Source organism: Ictidomys tridecemlineatus, chromosome 1, assembly GCF_052094955.1.
Source record: "Ictidomys tridecemlineatus isolate mIctTri1 chromosome 1, mIctTri1.hap1, whole genome shotgun sequence".
Taxonomy (NCBI): Eukaryota; Metazoa; Chordata; class Mammalia; order Rodentia; family Sciuridae; genus Ictidomys; species Ictidomys tridecemlineatus.
In genome coordinates, this window is record NC_135477.1 from 89,067,318 (window position 1) to 89,090,900 (window position 23,583).

The window sequence follows — 23,583 nt, forward strand, 5'->3', positions numbered from 1 at the left end:
GTACACACCATTGGTTGCCCAGTTCTTGTGTATATTCTCTCTGCGGTCTTGCAGGGATTTGTCTACACCCGTTGCCAATACTCTGCAAGATCAGAGGTGATACTAGCAAGGTCTCAAGAGAGAATCTGGGTAGGCGAAGTCTGCTATCTTGCTCTTGATTTGCCAACTACTTCCAAGGTGGGAGATTCTCAGTTCACTGCCATTTGTTGGAAGCTTAGGTTTTCTTTCTGAATGTTGACATAATGAGAATATTAGGGAAAAAAAAGAAAAGAAGCCAAACTTATGAGATATGCTCTAAAATCTTCATGCCTTGCTGGCTTGAATATATTTTGGATTTTTTTTTTCCCCACCAAATGCACCAGATCGCTTAGGACCGGAAAGACATTTTGGCATCTGGATCATTAGAAAGAGGATACAATCTGCTATACAACTAACCTAAATAGGAAATTAGGGAAGGAATTATAAACACTTGTAAGACAATTCTAAAATTGAAGGTCTTGTATCTCAGTCTTTAATTGCATATCTCACAAAAATATTTAGTTAATCTTAAATCAAATATTTATGCAAATATTTTAAATTATAAATCTTGCATTTCAAACTGAGTGAGAGTCCTTTAGCCCAGGGGCTTGATACTCAAATTGTAGTGAGAAGACCAGCAGTGCAGTGTAGGCACTCCTTGGCACCTTGTTAGTAATGCTGAATTCAGGCCCCACCCCAAACAGCTGAATCAGGTGATTTATATGCACATTCAGGTTTGAGAGGCATTGGTTTAAGAGCAGGGTAGTAGACCAGATGTTTAGAATGTACATGTTTTCACCTGATGGTCACAGGTGAGCTCCTAGGAGATAAAAGGAAAGTTGTTAGTCCTGTTCAGAGCCGGCTCTTTTTCCCTGTAACAGCAGCCCAATTTCTAGTGCTGTCTTTTCCTCATCACCTTACTGATCACTGCAGTCTACCCACAACTGCTGATATAGCTACACACAGCCCAGACAACTATATAATTTTCTGAAGTGGGAAAACAATGACGATATGATTATCCTCTTGGCTTTGAGTCGGATTAAGGTAGACAGGAAGGAGGAGGGTTGGTGTGAAACCCTGAGTAATGGAGGAGTCGGTTGTTCTCCATTTGCCTACTTCTGATTGTGGGCAATAAATAAATAAAATAAAATAACAAAATAAAAAGCAGCCTATGGCAATGTATATCCTTAGAAGTGCTCAGAAGTAAGCTCACGCTCAGGATTATGTTCAGGTTAGTAGTTCAGGGAATTTAAACTCAAACTCAATTGGTTTTAAATTCAGTTTAACCAATGAAACTTGATGACATGCCATCAAGTTATCTAAAAGAAAACAGAGAGGGCATCATGAAGAGTTGAGGTCATGGTTGGTACAGGTAAAATATCAACAACTTGGAAAGGGATTTTTTTTAAAAGGAAAGTATGAAATTAAGAAAAAATGCCATGATTTTATTCTCTTTTATTGCTGAGTAAAATTCCATTGTGTATATATGCCACATTTTTTAATCCATTAATCTACTGAAGGGCAACTAGGTTGGCTACACAGTTTAGCTGTTGTGAATTGTGCTGCTATAAACATTGATGTGGCTGTGTCCCTGTAGTATGCTGTTTTTAAGTCCTTTGGGTATAGACTGAGGAGAGGGATAGCTGGGTCAAATGGTGGTCCCATTCCCAGATTTCCAAGGAATCTCCATACTGCTTTCCATATTGGCTGCACCAATTTGCAGTCCCACAGCAGTGTATGAGTGTGCCTTTTCCCCTACATTCTCACCAACACTTATTGTTGTTTATCTTCATAATAGCTGCCATTCTGACTGGAGTGAGATGATATCTTAGAGTAGTTTTGATTTGCATTTCTCTAATTGCTAGAGATGATAAACATTTTTTTCATATATTTGTTAATTGATTGTATAACAGACACTGAGAAGTGTCTGTTCATGTCCTTGGCCTATTTATTGATTGCGTTGTTTTTTTGGTGCTTAGTTTTTTGAGTTTTTTATATACCCTAGAGATTAGTGCTCTAAAAGAAAATGAAATCATGGCATTTGCAGGTAAATGGATGGCATTGAAGAAAATAATGCTAAGTGAAGTTAGCCAATCCCAAAAAAACAAATGCCGAATGTTTTCTCTGATATAAGGTGACTGACCCATAATGGGATAGGGAGGGGGAGGAATAGAGGAACTCCAGATAGGGCAGAGGGGTGAGAGGGGAAGGGAGAGAGCAGGAGGTTAGCAATGATGGTGGAATGTGAAAGACACCATTATCCAAAGTACATGTATGAAGACATGAATTGGTGTGAACATACTTTATATACAGAGATATGAAACATTGTACTCTATATGTGTAATAAGAATTCTAATGCATTTTGCTGTCATGTATTTAAAAAATAAAATCAATTAAATATTTTAAAAAAAAGAAAAAATGGAGTTCTTAGATTTGCTTATTTACTGCAAAATCTAGTGATTGGTATGAATCTCTTTATTTTCTAATTTGGTTTCCACTGTCAATATTTTCATCTTAAAAGAATGTGTATTCATTGAGCTCAGTGCAGGGTAATTCTACTCTTTATTATTTGTGGAAAGATTAAGAAAAAAAATAATCTCATACATTTGAAAATATGGTACAAATTAGATAACGGAAAAGATTTAGATTCTTCATCAATCTCTAACATTTTTAAACACTAGTTGTTAATAGTCAGAAATCAAGTACTATACTCAGAAATTAATCCAGATGAAATCCTCAACCTTTTCAAATAAAATACATTAATATTATAAATAATTCCTATATCTCAGTCAAAAGATTATAAAAGAAGGCAGTATTTGAGCTGAATTTCTTCTTTTATTATTTATTTATCTTTTAGAGTAAAGAATTAAGTCAGATAAGAACAATTTTTGGAAGGAATTTTTATAAAATGATATAAAACTGGATCTGAAATGAACATAAGTAATACAAATATTTGTAACTTCCTATTTAAGTCACTGTAAATGTATAGTAGTATCAGTCTTAAGTAAACTTGAGTCTGTTAATCTTGCCATTAAGTCACATCTAACTTAGGTCTTTACAAACAAGCACTAGCTGTTACAATAAGTATCTCTGGTGTCTATCCAATCTTTTTTTTTTAAGAGCCTTTTTAAAGGTCTGAAAAAGTCTTTCCCAAGTTGTCCTTCTTTACATTTTTCTTTAAATAAAGAAGGACATTTATTCCACAATGACTTTTTATTGTCCCACTGTTCTAGATCGGGTACAGACAGGAGGACAGAAGACCAAGTGTCTGTTCTCATGAAAAAGGAGATGATACACATTTTAAGCAGGAGAGAATGGCAAACAAATGTTCTGAAACCACTATTCCATATTGTGATATGTGCTCTAAAGAAAAGGCAGGTGTGGGGGACAGGAGATACCTTCAGAGTGCCTGGAACTCAGTGCCCTATCAACAGCTCTTAGTTTCTTTTCTCTCCTTATGATTTCTCTCAACCCTTTCACCTAGTCATGTAGGCACCCTGCTCATAACTGCTTCTGCAGAGGCACTGAGAACTAGCATGACTAGCATGGAGTCTAACACCCCTCACACACTAGAGGGAGAAGCCAACACTGACTAAAAGCTTCTCTCTTGAGAAAATAGTATGGTGCCTCAGGAAATAAGTGAGAGAGATACTGCAATAGGCTTTAGCAAACATTCATAATTTGGAAATAAGGGCAGGTTACATGAGAGAGAAGAGCCCCAAACTATACCAGGAGAATACTAATTAAAAGAGAAATGGAAAGCTAGCACCCCTAGATTCATATGAAACAAAATGGACTCTCAAAACAAACTAACAAAATCTTGAAAAGAGATGACATTCTCAAATTACTATGGGATTGAGATAAATTTTAAAAAACAAGAATGAAAAGCCACACATTTGTAAGTTTTAAACATTATTAAACAACTCATGGGTCTAAGAAGAAAGTAAAAATGTTCATAGGATATACCTAAAGCAGTATGTAGTGTTAAGTTATACGTTTAAAAGTATTTCTTTTAAAAAAGAGGAAAAATTGAGAATATGTAAGTCGAAGCTTCAACTTCTGTTAGAAAAGAAACAATGAGGAAAAAAAGAGAGAGAATAAATGTTTACTGGCATAAAAACAGACTCATAAACCAACAGAACAGAATAGAGAGCTCAGAAGCAAACCCACACATGGAAGGCCAACTGATTTTCAATAGGGAAGCTGAGCACACACAGGGTGGAAATGAGAGTCTCTACAACACATGGTGGTGGGAAAACTAGATATTCTCATGCAAGAGGGAAACTGACCCATATTTTACACCAAAACCAAAAGTCAATTCACAGAGGATTAAGATTTAAATGTAAGAACCCAAACTATAAAATCCCTAGAAGAAAATATAGGGGAAAAACTTTGTGATGTTGATCTTGACAATGATTTCTTAGATATGACACCCAAAGTACAAGCAATACTGACACAGACAGACTAGTGAGACTAAATCAAACTGAAATGCTTCACAGCAATGGGAAAAACCACAGGTGGAAAGGTAACTTACGCTCTCCAACCTCTCCCCCTCCCAACCCAGGGGTCCTGGGGGCTATCACTCTATTCTCTGCGTCTATGAGTTTAACCTTTCTGTATTCTACATTCAGGTGAGATCCCGTGGTGTTTTTGTGCCTAGATTATTTCCCTTAAAATAATATGCTCTGTGTTCATTCATGTTGTCCCATTGTGTGTATATCACATTGTCTTTATTCACCCAAAGATAACGTGGATATGGTGGAAAATGCTGCAATGAACATAGGAATGCAGATATCCCTTTGACATACAATTTCATTTCTTATGTGCACACAGTGGTGGCGTTGCTGGATCACATAGTAGTTTGTTTTTACTTTTCTGAGGAATCTCACTACTATTTTCCATGACTATACTCATTTGTATTAACCTGTTGCCTTTTTGATAATAGTCAACCTAACAGGTGTGAGATGATAGCTCCTTGTAGTTATGATTTGCATTTCCCTCATGATTAGTCATATTGAGCATTTTTTTTCCTATACTAGTTGGTCATTTATAAGTCTTCTTTGGAAAGATGTCTATTAGGTCCTTTTGCTCACTTTTAAATTGAGTTATTTGTTTTCTTGTTGTGAAGTGCAGGAGTTCCTTGTGTATTTCAGATCCTAAACCTTTACCAGATATATAGTTTGCAAATACAGATTCATTTTATGCCATTGCTGTAGCTGTCCAAAGACAGAATCAGCTTGATCGGGGATGAGGACCTGAAATCCGAGGTATAAGGTCGGCCCCCTTCCTGAGTTTGGGGCACCTGGAGCAGGGACTACCTGGCCCTGCTTGGTGCTGGTCCACCCTCACCAGGTCTCACAGCCAGGACCTGCTGCCATGGTTCCCTTCCACCTCTACTCCTCCTCTTGGTCTCTGGGTCCTGCTGCAGGATGCAGTAGGGTTGCACAAGGTGGGAGTGGCCCAGTTTCTTGGCTCCTGCAGCAAGGATGCCATCTCCCTTCCCCTTCTCCCGTTTCACTTCTGCATCTTCTTTTCTGACAGATGCTGCAGCAGTGACGCCAGCATCCAGAAAGGCTGCCTCCAGCTCCAGGCCTGGAGCTCCTGCAGTTTCTCTAGAACCTCCCCATGCAGCCCGGAGCCTCTGGCTGAGTTCTCTGGCATCTTCCTGGTTGTTCTGTTCCTCATCTCCCACTCTTGCACTCCTTCTCCCCCGTTAGCAGCTTCTGGGCCTTCAAGTGACAGGCATTCATTCCATGGTATACTCTGTGTTCTGGAGATCAGTCTTGCAGGTGGCTCCCACCAGGAAGTGGGGGTGCTTCATGAAGATGGGCAGGCTCAGGTAGACCTTGCTGTGCACCTTCTCTGTGCCCATCTTGAGCTTCTTGCCTGTGTAAAGATCGTCCTATCTTGTACTTCATGAAGAAGGGGGTCATCAGCCACATCATGCGCTGCTGATCTTTGGGCACTTGAGAGAGACACTGGTTGGGTCAAAGTATTTATTTAAAACTTTCTGCTGTACCCTCTCTGCCCTCTACTTTTCTCATAAGCAATGGGACACTGCTTGTCTCAGTGTTTACTAAGCTCCCTCCACTGTCCTCTGATGCAGTACTTCTTAAACCAAGAAAAGATTCTCAGCACCTCAAAGATGATGCCATCTGGGGCACACATTGGGAAGCAGGGTTGTGGGGAGAAGCCATGGTGGTCAAAGGTGAGTGGGGTGTGGGACTTCTGCCTTCTCACACCTCAGAAGTGGGCACATTCAGCCCATGTGACGCATCTCTCATCCTTCTAGTGCTGCCCCTTCCCCATGGCTGCCGTGGGACTGACCTGATGGGACAACGCAGGCAGTGGGCTGGTCAGCTGGAGCAGGATGCCTAGGTCAAGGTTTCCGCTGCTTCTAGGACCAGTGTCCTGCTCTAAGAGGACATTGGTTTTCAATGAAAAGAAGATCTGAGCCTCAGCACTTCCACTTGCTCTGTGAGCCTAGGTACATTCTTTGTTCTGAGTACTCTTTCTTTGCAAAGGAGAACTTCCATCTCTCCCTCCGGATTGAAACTGGCCCCTCCAGGACGTGCTCCCTGCTAGGTAACTGAAGGACTTTGGACTTTGATTATATCTGCCAAATCCCTCCACCTAAACTAGTGTTTGATTGGCTCATTGGGAGAGGGTATGCCTGACTTGAATTAGAGCAGGGATTTGGAAGGATTCTGGACCCTGCAGCATCAACTGCAAAACAAGGGTTTGTCAGTTTCCATGCATACCACGATTTCTGAATTGCTTTCCACCTCACTGAGTTTCCAGTCAAACGTGAAGTGCTGAACTTCAAGCCACCTTATAACTTCCTGTGCAATTAGTAGAATTTTCTTCATTCTACAGTTGAAATCACTCAGATATTAGGGATTTTACCCATGGACAACAACAGTAAGAGCATCTTCATGGCCACCTTGCTTGTATTGTCTTTGGTATTCAAATCAAGCCTGCTAATGGGGGTTTACTGGCCCAGTGAGATTATCTTGTGGGGGAAGGGACTCTTAGCCCAGTTAAGAGACTATGACACTCAGCTCTTAGCTGACATGCCTGCGCTTAGCCTGTGGGTGACTGACGCATGGGTGGATTATGCTTCCATCAGGACCTATCTGTATCTCTGCCTGGGACTGAACACTCAAGTAAAAAGTTCTGAACTGACCCTGCCTCTAGCTGATAAGAATGTCCATTTGTGCCCCAGCAGTGAGATATTAGAACCTCTTGTTACCCATCAACCAATGAGCTCTCACAAAGCTTGTATTTTCCACGGGAAAGCAATATAATACAAAGGACTTCAATCTTAATTATTTTCGTCATTGTAAGAAAAGTGAAAATAAAGTGAGAGGTGTGTGAATGTGTGTGTGTGTGTTTGTTTGCGTGTGTGTATAATTGACAATAAATGTTCAACAGGAAAAGACAGAAAAGGCAATTTACAGGAATGGGAAGAATATTTCCAAGCTATGTATCCAACAGTTAACGGTTAAGGAACTCCTACAAATGTAGGGTTAAGAAACTCCTCCATCTTAACAGCAGAAACAAAATAACCCCATTAAAAAGTGGGAAAAGGGATTTGCATAGACATTTCTCCCAGAAATGATGGCTGCCACAGGCTGAGGGAGTGGGAATTGGGGAATTGATGTTAGATGGGTGTCAATTTAGATGTGGAAGATAAATGAGCTCCAGAGATGGGCAGTTGGACAGTGTGCCTAGTTAACAACACTGCGTTGTGCACTTAAAAATTTGGTAAGAAAGTAGATTTTGTGTTAAATGTTCTTATAATAATTTTAAAAAAGAAGAAATTAAACAATAAAGAGCAGAAGTTTATAAATAGAAAACAGACAATAGGGAGTAATAATAGCAAAGCTTAAAGACAACTCTGAAAGAACTGACAAATCTCTTAAAATACCACTTATATAAAAATAAATATCATTAATATACAATATTATTAAAAGAGAAGATAGTGAGATAGTATTATCATGGACCATGGAAACTGCTGTATTTGTAAAATAAATAAAGGTCAAATGATGGCAATGTCTTGTGGCTTAATCTAATAAAAGTTATATCACACAAAATGGATGTTAATAAATTTGAAAACATGGATAAAAGAATAAATTCACAGAACTAAGGCTCTAGAAAAAATAGAATACCTTAATAATTCTATAATTAAAAGTAATTGATTGTGAATGTAATGCACTCCACTATTGTCATGTATGTAAGAAATAAATTTAAAAAGAAAGAAAAAAAATATAAAAACTAGAACAAAAAAAAAAAAACGTAATTGAACCAATAATTTAGATTTTTACCACAAAGAAAACCATCAAGGCCAGAAGATTTTATGCTTTCTTTCAATCAACATTCAGGGACAAGTAACTCTACATTCACAAGAGATGTACAGAGAGAACACCCTTCAAGTTATTTTATGAAACTAGTATAACCTTGACCCAAACTGACAAAGAAAGTATAAGAAATCATAATTCCCAGCTGTTCTTATACGTAAACATAAATATAAAAATGCTAGATAAAATCTTAATAAACCAAATTCACAAATGTACAAATTGAAAATATTTCCAAAATGTGAGTTTGATATCACAAAACTAACAAATCAAAGGAGAAAACCAAAGGATCATATAATTCAAGCAAAAAAAGAAATTTGAAAAAATCACAAACTTATTCATGGTTTTTGAAATCCCATAAACTAGGAATAGGAGGGGGTTGCATTACTCTGATAAAGAGTATTTAAAGAGGGCTGGGGTTGTAGCTTAGTGGTAGAGCGCTTGCCTTGCACACATGAGGCACCAGGTTCAATCCTCAGCACCACATTAAAATAAACAAATAAAAATAATTATTGTCTCCATCTACAACTAAAAAATATTTCTTTTAAAAAAGATTATTTAAATATCTACAGTGAACATTATACTTAATGGTAAAACTTTGAAAGTTCTTTGAGACTGGAATGGAGGTAAGAATATCAGATGTCACTACTTTTTCTCAATACTCAATCGGAATGTATAATGAGATGACAACAATGAGATAAAAGGCATAGGAATGAAAAGGAAAACACAAATTATCATTGTTCACAAATAATTTTCTTATGGATTTACAAACCCCAAAAGATGTATTTCAGCCTTTATATGTAAGAAATCTGACCTGGGGGTATAGCTCAGTGGTAGAGTGTGTGTGCTTAGCAAACATGAGGCCTTGGGTTTGATTTCCAGTAATCCCCTCAATAAAAGAATCTGACCAGATAATATTTACATAGTAGACCTACTACATTTTAATTCCACTGGATACATCCCATAAAATTTTAAGAGGTTTTACATTTTTCCAGAATATTATAGTTGAGTCTTTTGAAAAAAGTGTATATCCTTACAGATTGCAGGATCAGAGAACTTGAGTGGTCTAGATTGGAGAGAAAGAAGGGAATCTGGACCACCCAAATCTTTAACAGACCTGGGTACAAGGCAGGCTCCAGTATAGAAGGTGGAATACCAATGTGCTGAATCTGAAAGGACTATTGGGAAGTCAGTCTGTCTGCATATTGAGTACCAAAATCAGAATAGACCTTCTAATCACTAGAAGTAACAGGCTACAAATTGGAAGCCATGGCTGAAATTTCTAGGCTTGACCAGGATTAAAGAAAAGTAAGCAAATAAATAAGAGGTTAGTTGGAAATGACAGGGTTTGGCATCATCATAATCCTGGGGACATAAAGCTAATGTGTAAACGGGTGCTGTGGTGTGGCTGCAGTCTGAGTGTGTCCCTCAGGGGTTCGTGTGCTGAATGCTTGGTCTTCAGTGAGGTGATGTTGGGGGGTGGTAGAACCATTAAGAGGTGGGGTATAATGCAAGGTGTTAGGTCACTGAGGGCACCGCTCTTAGAAGGAATTGATAGACTTCCTTGTGGAATCGCAGTAAATTCCCCTGAGACTATTATAAAAGAGCAAGCCAGGGCTGGGGATGTGGCTCAAGCAGTAGCGGGCTCGCCTGCATATGTGCGGCCCGGGTTCGATCCTCAGCACCACATACCAACAAAGATGTTGCATCCGCCAAAAACTAAAAAATGAATATTAAAAAAAATTCCCTCTCTCTCTCTCTCTCTAAAAAAAAAAAAAAAAAGAGCAAGTCAAGCCCCTCTCCACTTGATGGCTCCCTGACTCACCTGGGGTCTCTCTCTTTCATATGTATATAGGCCATGATGCCATCTACTACGTGACACAGCCAAGGAGGCTCTCACCATAGCTGAGTTGATATCGGTGCCATGCTCTCGAACCTCCAAAACTGTGAGCTAATAAACCTCCTTTGTGTACTAATTACTAGTCCTAGGAAGTTTGTAATAGCAACAGAAAATGGATTAATGTAGTGGGGTTGTGAACAAGTAACCACATGGTGTTATACAGAAGAGGATTTGCCAAGGCCACTGGCCCTTGGTTAAATGGCCTAACTCCCAGAGGCAGGGCCAGCCCCCAAGCGCTTTAGGTCGGCTTGTTATCTGCCCTGCTTATCCTGATTTCTCCAAACATAAAATTGGGACAGTGGGATTTGCCATTTCTGCGTAGCCAAGGCCTGTGGTGAGGATCAATTAGTGTTTTTAAAGTGCTGTGGGTTTGGTTCCGTTTATTTCTTGGGTTGACAGGCAGGCAGCCAGTGTGGAGTGTTAACAGTGAAGGTTTGATGTGTGTTCCTGAGACGGCTGTGTGAAGGCTACGAGGCTGGGGGACTGCCCTCTGCGTCAAAAGGCCACAGTTCCAATTAAGTGTTAGTGCTCCCTAAAGCTGAAGAGGCAGCCTGGAAGTCTCTGAAAATTAAAAAGGAGAAAAGTTATCTGTGTTTAGGCTCTGTGATTGAGGGCAGGTAGTGACCCACAGCAAGGAAAATCTGACAGGCTCAGAAGACAAATATTGGCAGTCAGAGAAGCCAAATTTTGCTAACATCATGACAGGCTGTAAAATGAGCTCCTGTTTGATAAAGAGAAAGACTCTCAATTGAGAAATCAGGGTCTGAGGTCTAAGAAGCCTGTCACACACTTTTGTGGCCTTTGATCCAGCAGAGGGGGCAGAGGGTGGTGCAAGAGCAGCAGCTTTGCAGCAGCATGTTCTAACCAGGGTCTTTGGGTGTGGCTTTCAAAACTGCATCTTGATGGCTTTATTTCTGATTATGGAAGTCATCTGTGCTCATTGCCAAAAATTTAAAACTGAGAAATACATAAAGTAAGAAGTTCAGCCTCCCTGGTCCTCCCCAGTCCCAATAGCTAGAATGTAATTACTGCTTGTGAAAGATGGACATATTTACAGGAACTCCCTATAATTGTCTCCAATCTATAGAAAATGAATCAGATGACTAGAAGAATTTATCCACAGGGTCTCAGGAAATAAGCCAAAGCTGGTATTCCAATCCAGTTTTTTTTTTATACCCTCGAATTCTGAATGTTGCATGAGGTGACACTGCAAGTCCCCAACCATTGCTCCCCTCCACCTCCAATGTAATCAGTACAAGGCACAGGTAGGATTCCTGGGACCAGCTTTAAAACAGAAGCTGTCACCATCCACAAAGTCAGATATCTGAAACCAGCAAAGCTGATGTTACTACTGGACCCCTTTTTCCAGTCTCATTTAAACAAAGCAAGCCCCATTGAGATGAGATGATTGTCACTAAGATCTGGTGCCGTCCTCTCAATAAACAAGTATAGGATATAAATCAGAGACCCCTAGAATCAGTAGAATTGGACAAATGTTATAGGCCTGGACCCGGAGAGCCCTCAGTTTCTCTATCTGAGTTGGAGGAAGAGTGGATGAGCTGCCTGCCCAAGTGCCTGCCTCTGGTATTCTGTGCTATGAGCACAAGGGGCAATGCATAGCTGGTGCCCTTGACCATCCCACCTCTTTGTGTTCTGTCAATATCTAATTTCAGGCTGAAAGAAAGTTGCCTCTGAGTTGCTACTTCCCAAATACGCCCCAGAAAGAAGTGAAAGTGACTTGAAAATAATATATGATACTATCATTACTCTTGCTAGGCTTATTCTATTCTAATGAGTTGATAACTTCAGATGAATTAATGATTATTCACTTGTTAGCACGCATTTTTTTCAGTAGGCATGATTCTCCTCTACAAAAGGCCCTGAGAGAGCTGGATGAAGTCTGGCCCCCTTGGAGCTCACAGCTCTGAAACACATGAATCTGGATAACTGCAGGGTGAGGTAGCAGGAGCCCAGTGTCCCTGGAGGCTCCAGAGAAACTCAGGGGACTGAAGTTTGGAAAGATTAGGGAAAACTTCCTGGGCAGTGGTATCCTGTGGGCCCTAAAGAAAGAAACAAACAAACAAAGGAAGAGGAGGGTAAGTGAAGGAGGAAGAGGAGGGTAAGTGAAGGGGTGGTTTGAATGACCAAGGTTGTAGGAGGCAGCCTGGGATTCTGCACTTGACTCTGAGCAGCTGGGAACCTGGACAGCCCTCAGGCAGGGAGAGCAGAGGCAGTGGCAATGCCTCTCCCAGACCAGTTTCTAACAAATTAAACCTTCATTGATCTGTGGAACATACAACAGCACCTGGCACATCAGGGCCATTAGCATTTAGGGATAAACAGTCTCAGAGAAAGCAGCCCAACACTGGGAAATGGAATTGAATGTTTCTCTGAAGAGGAAACAGGGAGCAGCTCCAAGCATTTGAACCTGGATGAGTCTCAGCTCTCGAGCAGATTTGGCAAATGTACCACAGAAAACGTGTGAGAGAGGACGGGGAGGGAGACTGCTCTTTCACCCTGTAATCACGAGCAGAAATAACCCCTCATTACAACCTTTAACAAGAGGAGGCCTTTCGATGAGGTAGTAACAAAGCGGCACAGAATCCCTTTGAAGACTGAGCCATTGGTGGAGCGGAAAGTGCTAACTCCGTCAGCACCCTTCATGTGTAATCAAGCTTCTCCCAGCAGAACTGGAGTGTCTTACATGTGTTAAGTACGGACACACATTTACACAACTGGATTGTGAAAGCGATCTGGTGAGCACAGGCCTCCGCCATCCATCTCTAGAATTCTTTTCATCACCTCTTCTGACTTCCAAGGTGAGTTGTGGCCTCGGATGGGGCTGGATCATTACCTCCAAACATGGAAGACCAGCCTGCTACCTGAGGTAGGTGGTATATATCTGCTCTAAGGCAAACAGGTGCCTTTGAAGTGATTCTCCTCCTGGCCTGAGCCATCCTGCTGGGCCCCAGGGGAAGCATGGCATTTGCCACTGGAGTACCCAGGGACCCAGGTGGAGCTGAATCCAGGCCTCTGGGGTCAGAGCTGCTCCCCACACTTTAGGCATTCCCAGGCTTTACAAGGTATTAAAAGGGTTCATGTGTTCAAGGCCTTGTCCTCACTGTGGTGTTGTTGAAGTGGTGGGACCATTAAGAGGTGGGGCCTCCTTGGGAGCTGGTTAGGTCAATGAGGGCACTGAACTAAGAAGGAGCTGTAGTTTTCCTGGAACCCTGAATTAGTTTCCTCAATAGGAGTCATTATTAAGAGTGAGGCCCCCCCACTGTCACCCCCTCTCAGCTTCCTATCTTGCCACATGATCTTTTCCACATGCAGTCTCACTATGATGCCATCCACCACTCGGTTCTTACAAGATGCTGAGCAGATGGGAGAACCTGGTATTGGAATTTTTACTTCCAGAACTGTGAGCTAAATAAATGTCTTTTCTTTATAAAGTATCCAGCCTCAGGTATTTTGTTAGATTCATAGAAAATGGACTAATCCACAGAAGAAAATGTAATTTGGAAGATTTTCTTGGAAGGGAATAGAAAAAGTACTGTTTGAACCAAAACTAAAATATTTTCAAGGTTACCTGAGAACAAAGTTACAAAGATCAACAAAAATCTCCCTCAAAGGACACAGGAAAGCAATTATAGCCCACACACCTGACACTGGCTATGAGGCTGGCAGGGGATAAAAGCAGAGTCAGATGGGAGGCTCTGAGAGGGCCAGGGGCCAGTGAAACAACAGAAAGGACCTTTCTAAGCAGGCAGGAATAGAACTGAAGATGGAGGGAGCCACCAGAAGGAGCAGTGTCCAGACACCGAGGGAAGTCAAGTTGAGCCCGACAGAGGCCAGAGGCAGTGGCTTTCTAAATCACTCTTAGCCTCTCAAGGAGCTCTGGGGGAAATGAATGAAATAGGCAGAAAAAAAATCCCACACCACCTTTTTGTTTATTTTCAATGCAGGGGATGGTAAGGGTAGGCATGTAAAAATAAATGCATATTTTCAAACATCTGTGTATGATCATGTTAATTACAAATGACAAAGTGACTTGGGTCTTCAAGGCTTATTTTTATTTTTAGGCCCAAAATATAGGATGTAGGATCAGGGTTTGAGAGGAGAGAGCAAACTGCCATCTGCAGGCACTTTGAGATTCCAGAAACACTATGAGATAATAAAACAATGGCATCTACCAGGGAGCCTGTTCACCACTCATAAACAAGTAATAACTGAGAATTTACTATGATGCTGGTCTCCGTGCTCCTCACTGGTCACAGGGCAGTAATGCAAAGCCTCAGACCCTACCCTTCTTGTTTTAAATGTTTTACTTTGTGGCAAAATATAAATAACAAAATTTACCATTTTAACTATTTTTAGGGATACAATTCAGTGACATTCAATGCATTCTCAATGGTGTGCTGCCATCACCACCATCCATCTCTAGAATTCTTTTCATCTTGCAAAACTAAAACTCTGTACCCATGAAAAAACAATTCCCCATTCCCTCTCCCCTCAGCCGCTGGTAACCACCATGAATCTGACTACTCCAGGTATCTCACATTAGTGGAATCTCATAGTATCTGTCCTTTTGGGACTGGCTTATGTCACTTAGCATGCTGCTAAGGTTCATCCATGTTGTAGCATGTATCAAGATTTCCTTCCTTTTTTAAGCAGAATAATATTCCAGTATAGTTTGCCACATTTTAATCATCTATTCTTTTTCTCCTTCCCTCCCTCCCTCCCTCCCTTCCTTTTCTTTCATGGAGTGAGTGATTGAACCCAGGGCCTTGCTAGGCGAGCACTCCTCCAATGAGCTATATCCCTGCCCCATCCATTCATTTCCAAAGGACACTTGGGTGGCTTCTACCTTTGGGCTCTCATAAAAGATGCCACTGTGAGCATAGGTGTCAAAATATCTGTTCAAGCTTCTGCTCTCAATTCTTTTGACTATATACCCAGAAGTAAAATTGCTTCATCCTATTATAATTCTATTTGTAACTTTTTGAGGAACTACGGTACTGTTTTCTATAGCGGCTATTCCATTTTACATTTCTCCAGCAGTGCATTTGAGTTCCAATTTCTTTTTCTTTTTTGTATTAAGTAAGGGATCGGCTTGTATTTCTCTTTATTTTTTTATTTATTTAATTTTTTAAAATTTGTTTTAATTGAGTTCCAATTTCTTCACACTGTCATTGTGTTATCTTTTTGTTGCAGTGACCAAAATACCTGACAAAAAACAACTTGAAGAAGAAAAATTTATTTGGGGCTTATAGTTTCTGAAGTCCAACTCCATGGCTCTGTGCCTGAGGTGAGACAGAACCTGATGACACAAGGGCACAGTGGCTGAAGCTTCTCAGCTCATGGCAGCCAAGAGGGAGGGGAAGTAGGGAGGGGGAGGGAGAGGCAGAGAGGAGAGGAGGAGAGGGAGAAGGAGAGGGAGAGGCAGAGGGAGAGAGGAAACAGCAAGGAGCCAGGGATAAGATCTAATCCCTACCTAAGGGCACACCCTTCCTCCAGCCATGCCCCATCTGCCTATAGTTACCATTCAAATTATGAATCCATCAAATGATTCAAACCACTGATGAGGTTACACCTTGTAAGATTTCTTAAAAGCCTCCAACCCCCATAAGCCTTTCTGTACCATTGGAGATCATGCTTTCAAAACATGAGCTTTTTCAGGAGATATTAAAGATCCAAACCATAAGTCATCAACATCAACACCTCTTCCCCTCTCCCCGATAGTAGTCATCCTAATGTTGTGATCTATGCATCTTTTAGATTTGTGCTATATTGCAGGATTGTGAATGTCCTGGTCCATGAAAGATCCTGTGATTTCTGTTGCATATGTGTTTGTACATTGACAGCAATCTTCGGATCCAGCCTTTGAGTATTTTTACCCAAGTCACAACCTACCAAGAGCATGTGACCATGAAAAAGAATCCTAACTCCCCCAGCAAAAAGGGCCCTGGACGTGTCCTATACTCTGAATAAGACAGGGAGGTGGAGTAGCTGCTGAAATCTAAGAAGCCAGCTTCTGAATAAAGCTGTTGCCAGGTAGAGGCAGGCTTCCCTGGGAACATCCAATGCCTATTCATATGACCATAGACTAGAGGAGACATTGGTCCATAATCTTTAAGAAGATCCATTAAAGGGAGAGTGAAATCCAGGTGTGGTTGGTGGTGCATATACCTGTAATCCCAGCTACTCAGTGGGCTGAGACAGAAGGATCTCAAGTTCAAGGCCAGCCTCAGCAACTTAGGGAGGCCCTAAGCAACTTAGCAAGACACTGTCTCAACATTAAAACTAATATAAAAAGAACTAGGCCTGTAGCTCTGTGGTAAAGTATCCCTGGGTTTGATCCCAAGTACCAAAACAAAAAGGAAAAAAAAGGGAGAGAAGAGATGGTAAAGTGGATCAATGGTGTGATGTTTGAGAACAGGGATCAGAAAGGTGGGAAGGATGTAATAAAAATGAAATCATGAAGTAATTCAAATTATTCTAGTGCTTATGTTTCTTTCCTTTTGTATTCTCCTATTTATGACTACACCTTTGGCAACATCGCTGCTTATTAATGAGTACATCCTTTCTAGCCAGGTGGCAAAGGAGAGAGACTGAGTGAATATATTTGCTCCTTTGAGGTCCTATTTATACAGAGACCCACAGAGCATTGAACCTGGAAGGGACCTTAGAGCTTGTTGAATTCAATCCTCACAGAAGACAAAACTGATAAAGTAGGGCTTGGGCAAGTGGAGGTGAAACACCATCCTTTGATACATTTGCACAATCAATCTGGAAAGTGCTGGGGAGAGAAACCACATAAGTGTTTCTTTGATGACACTGACTCAGACATTAAACTCAGTCATTAATTTATACCTGAGACTGGCTGCTTTCTGATTTAACTCCACAAAAGCTTCCAGAACATATTCATAGAACATAGTTTATGAATCCAATTTCTAGACTTGGCTGTCCTATAAGTGCATATTTTCTTATGGTTGGATTCATACTCCCTTCCACAAAGGAAGCTGGTTTATAGCATCATCCTAAGAGCATCAGTCCCCAAGGATAACTCTCTTTTCATTTCTACTTCTGCATCACAATAGACTGAAGTAAATATAAAAGCACAGCAGAGAAGGCCCAAAGTGTGGCTCTGTATGAGGAAGAGGCTACAACTTTGCTCCCAAAGGCACTGACTACAAAGGATACCCTGTTTGCATGAACCAACAGGGAGTGTGGTTCTGTGTTGAAGCAAGGACCTGACAATGTCCCTCATTATGTGCAAGAACCAAAACAGGGGTCCCAAGGTGGTGAGGAAGTTCAATGTGAAGATGGCTTCGGAGATGGTAGCATCCCTGAATTATAGCAACAATCATGGGCTGAGCAAGGCCACCAAGTAACACGTAGGAAACTGAGTCCAAGAAAAGTGAACATCTTTGTAGCCCATGGGTGGCAAGCTTAAGACAGTCTCCATTCTGATTTCCATGCCCTTACTAACTTTTACACTTTTGCCTGTGCTAATATTTTTCTAGAAGTACCAGAGGGAAGACAGCAAAAATTACAGCAGGCTACACTAAGGACCCTGCTGCAAGCAGTGCCTGTGGCCACACAGGAACACAGCTCTCAAGCTGCCACTTCTAATGTCAAACCAAAACACAGCCCAGTGAGTGTGGAGACTCATGGCTTTCTATCTGGAGGTGGAACTTAGCAAGTGAAGAGCATTTACAGCCTTCATAATGTGAGCAGCACATTCTGCACATCCCCTGGACCTAAGTCATACTGGGTGCATTAAGTTACTCAGAAGTTTTAGAAACCATCCCTGCCTTCCCACTGTTCTCCTCTAGCTGACTTTTTGATGTGTCTGGAATGTATTTTATGTCTTATGTGTGAGGGGCACAGAAAGTTTAAGACTCATTGATGAGGCCGCACAGTAACTAATCACAGGTCTGTGATCATCTTACACAGATGATCAAGCTCCAAGAACTCTCCTTCTAATCAAAGACCTAGTATTAAACTGTAAACTATGCAACTCCTAGAAGAAAATGTAGGGTCAATACTCCAACACATAGGCATAGGCAGCGACTTTCTCAATAGGACCCATAAAACTCAGGAAATAGTGCCAAGAGTTAATAAATGGGATGGCATCAAATTATTAAAAAGTTTCTGCACAGGAAACAATCAGGAATGTGAAGAGAGAACCTATAGAATGAGAGAATCTTTGCTAGCTAAACTTCTGACATAAGATCAACAGATAGATATATAGAGAAATCAAAAAACTATACACCAAAAAGCAAATAACCCAATTAATGCATGGGCAAATGAATTAAACAGACACTTCCTAAAGAAACGCAAATGGCCAACCAATATAGGAAAAAATGTCCAACATCAGCAGCAGTTAGGGAAATGCAAATCAAAACTACACTAAGATTTGATCTCATGCCAGTCAGAATGGTTGTCATCAAAATACAAATAATAATAAATGCTGGAGAGGGAGTGAAGAAAAAGGAACACTTTTACACTGTTGGTGGAACTGTAAATTAGTACAACCCGTATGGAAATCAGTATGGAGGTTCCTCAGAAGACGAGGCATGGAACCACCATATGACCCAGTTAAACCACTCCTTGGTATTTAACCTAAAGAATTCAAGTCAAACTATAAGGATACATGTGTACCCATGTTCCTAGCAGCATAATTCACAGTAGCCAAACTACCAACCAACCTAGGTATCCATCAATGGATGAACAGGTAAAGAAAATGTGTCACTTATATACAAAGGAGTTTTATTCTGTCATAAAGAAAAATGAAATTATGTCATTTGCAGGAAAGTGGCTGAAGCTTGAGATCACTATGTTAAGCAAAATAAGTCAAACTCAGAAGGTCAAGGATCATATGTGTTCTCTTATATGTGAAAGCTAGAGAGGGAAAAGGAAAAGAGAGGTGGGGGAGGGGATCTCATGAAAATCACAAGGACATCAGTAGAGGAAAGGAACCAAGGGGTGGAGCGTAGGTGGGGGAGTGCTGGGGAGTAATACTGACCACATTATGTTGTTATAGTGTGTGCATGTATAAATATGCAACAAAAATCCCCATCATTATTTATAACTATAATGAACCAATAAAAAATGTGGGGATAAAAACAACAATTCTTTTAGACCAATAGAAATATACTGCAAGTCACATATGTAATTTGAATTTTCTATTAGCCACATTTAAAAAAGGAAAAAGAAATAGATAAATTAAAATATTTACTGCTAGGCCAAAAAAAAAAAAGAAAGAAAAGAAACAGATGAACATCATGTTAATAATATGTTTAACCTAATATAGCCAAATCATTGTCATTTCAATAATATATATTAAGTACCTAAGCATACTACAAGTAATATATATCTAGTAAAATATATGTATATTAAGTCTTCAAAATCTGATGTGTATTTATGGTTATACCCCATCTCAATCCATAATTGCCCACATTGCAAGTGCTTAATTGCCATATATGGCTACTGGCTACGATCCTGGACAGCACAAATCTAGACTGTTCTTACCATCCACAGAGCTCCAACCACACTCTTGTCTGTCCCGGCCATATAACTTTACTCCAACAGAAATAGAAATTTCTTGGGATGTAGCTACAGCTTAGAGTAGAGTGTTGTTTAGCATTGGCATTTAGTATTCCCTCTCCAGTGGGAAAAAGGAAGGAAGGAAGGGAAGAAGGGAAGGAAGGAGGGAGGGAGGGGAAAGAAAGAAAGAAAACTTCTTGCCTGTCTCAGGGCCTTTCCTTTCCAGATTTAAAGTGTCCACTTTGGTCTTTACTGATCCCAACTCTCCTCCAATTGTCCAATCAGTTATCAAGGATTCGGTACTGAGTGCTTACCAAGTACTGGGGATTTTGTTAACTGATGAGGATAAAAAGATAAGAAAGTTACAGAACCTGACTTCTAGGAGCTCTCAGCTTAGTGAGAAGTGCGCAAAATGTGCAGTTGCTTTTTAGAGGCTCATACAATGGGATGCAGAGAAGAAGGAACAACTGTTTCTTACTCAGAGATGGACATTGGACTGGGTTTTGAGAAACTGCAGAGAGGCAAGAAAATATGTTTCAAGCTGGAAAAAAGCATATTCAAGACAGAAGTATGACAGTGTGCATGCTTGGGAATGGCAGACAGTGTCAAGCTCAGCAAGAACAAGACAAGGAGAGCCCAGAGTGCGGCTGGAAGGTGAGCTGGGCCCCGAGTGCCCTATGACACATTTAGAATTGCTGTGGGGCAACTCTGAGCAGAAATCTATGGACAGCACAATCTTGTGGCAACTTGTTGCACAGATCGGAGAGCACAAAGAAATAAGGAGAGCTGAACTAAGGACGGCAGTGTTTCTAGACAGGGGGGTGTGAGCACCCACATGAACACAGGGAATGTGAGGGTGCTGCTTTCTGAAAATCATCTCAAGATGAGCCTCACAATGAATCTGGGCAAAGGGCCTAATTATTAAAGCTTTCCTGGAACAAAGTGTCTATACGAGGGACATTAGGGCCACTAGCATGGTATTTATACAGGACCATTACAATCTGTTGCCATCTGAAGGCACTAAATGTCCCTTTCCCTGAAAGATTAATAAGGCTCCTTAAAGATTAATTTAGGCAGCAGACAGATTCCAGATGAATTACTTCCAGGACAGCTGGGAAAATCACACCTGTGATATTCAGCAGGGGTGGGCAGCACCTGGCCAACGTGATCAAACAAACAGTGTGGTGGCTCACATCACCCTGGGACCCCACGGTGCCTTATTTGATGGTGTATTTTCTGGAAGAAGACTCTGGAACTCTCAGGCAAGAACAAGACATCTGCAGTGAGAAGGTGCTTCAGAGATCTCTGGCTTTTCCATCTGTAGATGGGGAAAGCTGTGACATGGAGAGTGAAGTGGCTTAAAGGTCACACAGCCAGTAATGGCAGAGCCAAGCATAAAATTCGCCTTTCTTGATTCATCTCCTGGTTTTCCTCTGGCAACATCCTGCCCTCTGTGGTGTCAAAGCCACCATGGGTTTAGGGGACCATGTGTCATGAGGAACTGTTTACCTTCACAGCAACTCAGCTAGACAAAGAGAAAACTAGGCTGGAGACGGTAGGTAATAAAACCACCTTTTGAGCCGAAGAGATTGAATACAGTAGCAATGAACTGGGTACTCACATGGAGAAAAGTCTACAAACTTCGGGTCGATGTTATGCAGCAGCTCTACTCTGGGGGATGGGCGTCCTTCACTAGAAAAGAATTTTTTTAGGAAATGTTAGTTTCCTCTCTCAAATGGGCATGGGTTATTTTCATACTTCCTTTCCTTGTACTTGCAGAAAATAACAAACCTGCCAGTTAATAATTTTGTCATGAATTTAAAGTCTCCAAAGACCGTAGCTGGTGTATGTCATCATTTGTCTACATTATAACAATCACTGAGCACTTCACACAAAAATTCAGTGTCAAGCATATGATGATATAAAAGTAAATGAGTCATGTGACCTTTTGCAATAAACACTGTGGCTGTATTTAAACATAACCATTCTTAACATCTGAGAAAAGAGAAGTCCAGTCATTCTGTGGTAACTTCATTAAATCGGGTCACTTACAAGGAAGAGAAGAAAGAGCACCTGCCCAAATGAAGCACATTGCATATTACAGATACAGTATGTCTCATAGATTGGTGTACGCCACAAACATTAATTTCTCCCATACCAAAGTGGGTCATATATTTAACACAAACATATATAAAGCAGACCTCCTTAAGATTTTTTAAAAAGAGTCTATATACAACTTTAGTCACAATCTATATTAGTGCTAAGAAAGACATAGAGACAACTTAGTTCAATCCTGTCCTTTTACTAATGAGGAAGGTACACAGTATGTCATTGGAAGAATATTGGGTCATATGACTCTCAAAGCAGTATTTTTTTAAGAACTGGGAGAATAAACACCACCAGATACAGTGAGGAATGCACGAAGTAGCAAGGTCATTTTTTAAAATTGCTTTTATTTTTAAAATATATGACAGGGGAATGCATCACAATTCTTATTACACATATAGAACACAATTTTTCATATCTCTGAGCAAGGTCATTTTGTTAGAATGGACTTAGCCTTATAGAAACTGTTGAGCACAATTTTAATTATCAAGAGAGTACTGAAGAATACTTGACAATCTGATACTCTACAATTAAGTACTAAAGGTTGCAAAATACAATTGACCATGGAACTTGTGCATAATGTGAATTACCAACAAGACTTTTGAAAGAATCGAGAAAATATGTTTTCAGGTGGCCTAAAGTCCATACGTCCATACCGCAAATTCACAGCTAGGCGTTTACAACAGTCATTTGGGATTTCAAGGACTAGTTAAATTTCAAAAACCTTTGTGTTTGACAAGTAAGGAAATGTTAAAACCAAATTTAACTAATTAATTATAGCCAAACCAAAAAAACTTCAACACCCATCATCAGGTAATTTCAACAGTAAAAAAAAAAAAGAAAAGAAAAATAGGAAGGACACAATCTCAGAATAAATGACAGTCCTTTAAATTCAGCATATTTAACTTTAAGGTCCTATAATATTTTGTTGCTCCTCTCTACTCCATAAAACACAGTAACTAGAGAGAGTGGTATTATACTCACGGACTGGTGCCCCCAGTTCTTATTTTACTACTCAGGGATAGCACTGCAGGATTGGGTGGGGCTTGAGGGTAAGCACATCTCCAAGGACCCCCTCTTCTCATTTGCTTCCTGAGTCACTTCACTAGCTCCATATATATCCTGGAGACTGTCAACCCACCCCAAATGCCAGGAACTAGGGTTTGATCCCAGAATGGGAGTTGGGATAATATGCAAAGAAAATGGTAAATGCAAAAACCAAAAAAAAAAAAAATGTAAACAGAATGAAGAAGATGATGATGATGTCTAATTTGTAAGCTTAAAAACAAGTGAAGAGATTAAAATTCTGGATTATAACATCAAGGAAGGGAAATTAGAATGAAAACATTATTACGTTCTGTAAGATTTGGGAAGGGGGCAAAGCTATTGATTAGATTTAACCAAGTATAACTTGTATGCCACATTTTTAGGATAACAATTAAAAACAATTTTTTCTGGGCTAGAGAAAATCTAAACAAAATTCATTCGATTCAAAGGAAAGAAAGAATGAAGTGGGGTGGATAGGCATCCAAAATTTTCAGGTTCTAAACTGCTAAGAGACCATTCATCTTTAAAGCAGAGTTCCCTGGAATGCTCCAGAATAGAAGACACAGTTAAATAAAGGATGTGTTTCCAATAACTCTAGAGAGA

The 23,583-nt window shown here is 40.4% G+C and overlaps 1 protein-coding gene across 1 annotated transcript in view; it reads right to left on the reverse strand.

The window, feature by feature from the left end:
* Nucleotides 1-23,583, reverse strand: part of Arsb (arylsulfatase B) — a 171,237-nt gene that overhangs the window by 46,588 nt on the left and 101,066 nt on the right. Inside the window, exon 6 of the mRNA XM_005328991.5 lies at nt 21,449-21,519. Within this exon, the coding sequence (XP_005329048.1) occupies nt 21,449-21,519 (71 nt within the window). The remainder of the gene's footprint in view (nt 1-21,448; nt 21,520-23,583) is intronic.